The 1,957-nt window shown below is 40.4% G+C and overlaps 1 protein-coding gene across 1 annotated transcript in view; it reads right to left on the bottom strand.

Moving 5' to 3' along the window:
• Positions 1-1,393: 1,393 nt before the first annotated feature.
• The window catches only part of TRAF6 (TNF receptor-associated factor 6, E3 ubiquitin protein ligase), a 29,551-nt gene continuing 28,987 nt past the window's right edge, over positions 1,394-1,957 (bottom strand). Inside the window, 1 exon segment of the mRNA XM_012649589.1 lies at positions 1,394-1,948. Coding sequence (XP_012505043.1) covers positions 1,394-1,948 — 555 coding nt within the window.

Here is a 1,957-nt window from a genome sequence, read left to right as displayed (position 1 = left end):
TCTGGAGATACAACATCTCTCATTACCAGACAACTTCAAATTATCTTGTGTAAACCTAAGAATGGATGGATCCTTAGATCCTTTAGAAGAGCCTATACTAGTTGTGGGATTCCCTGAGAACTAGATTCCACTATATTTTATATCTGTAGGCCTTTAACAAATATATAATAGCACAAAAATCATCTCTCCGTATCAGAACATCTGGCCAACGCAGTACATTCCATAGGGCCCTCCTGAGAACCTGCAGTGAATTGCTGGACTAAAGCAACCTTCCCAAGCTAAGTTGTGATATAACCACTATGACTTCCAACCTTAGTTTGGGGACCTCTCAGGTACCTCTGATGACCTCTCGAGTTAGGAAATCAATTTTATTCCATTTAATTGAACTAAACCAGAGAGTATTCAAAAGAAACTGAATTCTGGCTCACACATAGCTTCTCTTACCACCAATGAGATGCCACATTGGCTGACTAGTTGAGTCACTTTTAATTTTTATGGTGTTGATTGTATGTGCACATCTCCTTGTCCTATAAGCATTAAACAACTGAAGACATATGCAGAGCTGTGAAATTCACTTTGCACTGAATAGACAGAAAGGGTTACATAGCATAACGCTGAGCAGCTGGTACCCACAGGGTTCTCAGCATTATAAACTCTGGAGAAGATGCTACTTCATGGCCTCAAGGACGTAGGTTAAGCAAGGCAGAATGGAACACTTAAAACAAGTATTATTCAACAGACAACATGTTTACACTAAATAAGTAAGGTTATATTTAGGGTTTAAACTAGTCTTTGAATATCCTTAGTAACAACCTGGAGGAAAAAAATGGGGTGAATGAGAACTTAAGCTTTCCAAGGATTATGGTTCAAATCCTCTGGAATCTAAGAGGTGAAATAAAATGAGAACTCAACTCTCTAGAGTAATAATTCTTCTTGCTGGTACCAGCACAAGGCAGTAGTGATTCTCATGTTTAATATATTACATACAATACTATAAAAATAAGCTGTCGTTTTAAGGCAAGTCCATTATTATTAAAGGCTTGAGCTTCAGTACTCCAACTCTGGGCTTTCTGACACTAAAACACACTGGAGCAAAAGTCCATAAGTCCAACAAAGAGGTATCCTAATTGACAAAACAGCTGCTCCAACATGCCACAGGCACTTTAGGCATAAAATTTTTGAAAAAGCATAGAACACGTAGATGCCGAAGAAAAAACAGCCTCAATTCCAACAGGAAGAAGTGGTAAGTGACCTCTTTAACTACATTCACTAGTGGGTATTACATCTTGCTTTCCCATTTTTTTTTTTTTTTTTTTGCACATTATTATCGAGAACAGCACAAGGAAAGGCACTGTTTTCTCCAGATGGTTTTTTTTGAACAAATGAAAGGATGCTATAGACCTGTATCGGTACTTCGTGGCTGAAAACCCTCCCTCCGAAGGCTACCCATGTCGAAGCGGGTAGAGACCTCACAGCGTACTAATAATGTGTCATCCTTAATGAAGGTTCTTTGTTTTAGGGCTTCCAGATGCATAAACGTTACATAGCCAAAACCTTTTGGGTTCCGTGGGATTGTGGGTCGCTGGAAGGCAAGCAGCTCTGGTTTGGCATCCATTATCTCTTCATGGTTTTGCCTTATAGGTGCTTCAGACTGATCAAGAATTGTAAGGCGTATTGTACCCTGGAAGGGCCAAGGGAGGTGGCTGTCATACTCTCCTTGCATTGTGTGGACAAAGAGGGATATATAGTTTGCACAGCGCTGAGCAGTTGGTAACTGAAGATGCAAACGCATGCAGAGTTTGTACCCGGGTTTGCCTGTGTAGAATCCAGGGCTATGAATGACAACCGGTCTCTCTTCTTCTTGAGATTTCAAGTACATCCCAAAGTTGCCAATCTTCCAGATGTAAATCCCATTGCACTGCTGTGCTTCAATTTCAGCAACTTTGTCCTCAAGGGA

The sequence above is a fragment of the Propithecus coquereli genome, unplaced genomic scaffold, assembly GCF_000956105.1.
Source record: "Propithecus coquereli isolate 6110/MARCELLA unplaced genomic scaffold, Pcoq_1.0 Scaffold30, whole genome shotgun sequence".
Taxonomy (NCBI): Eukaryota; Metazoa; Chordata; class Mammalia; order Primates; family Indriidae; genus Propithecus; species Propithecus coquereli.
The sequence above is the reverse complement of the archived record's forward strand: the minus strand, read 5'-3'. Positions and strand labels throughout refer to the sequence as shown.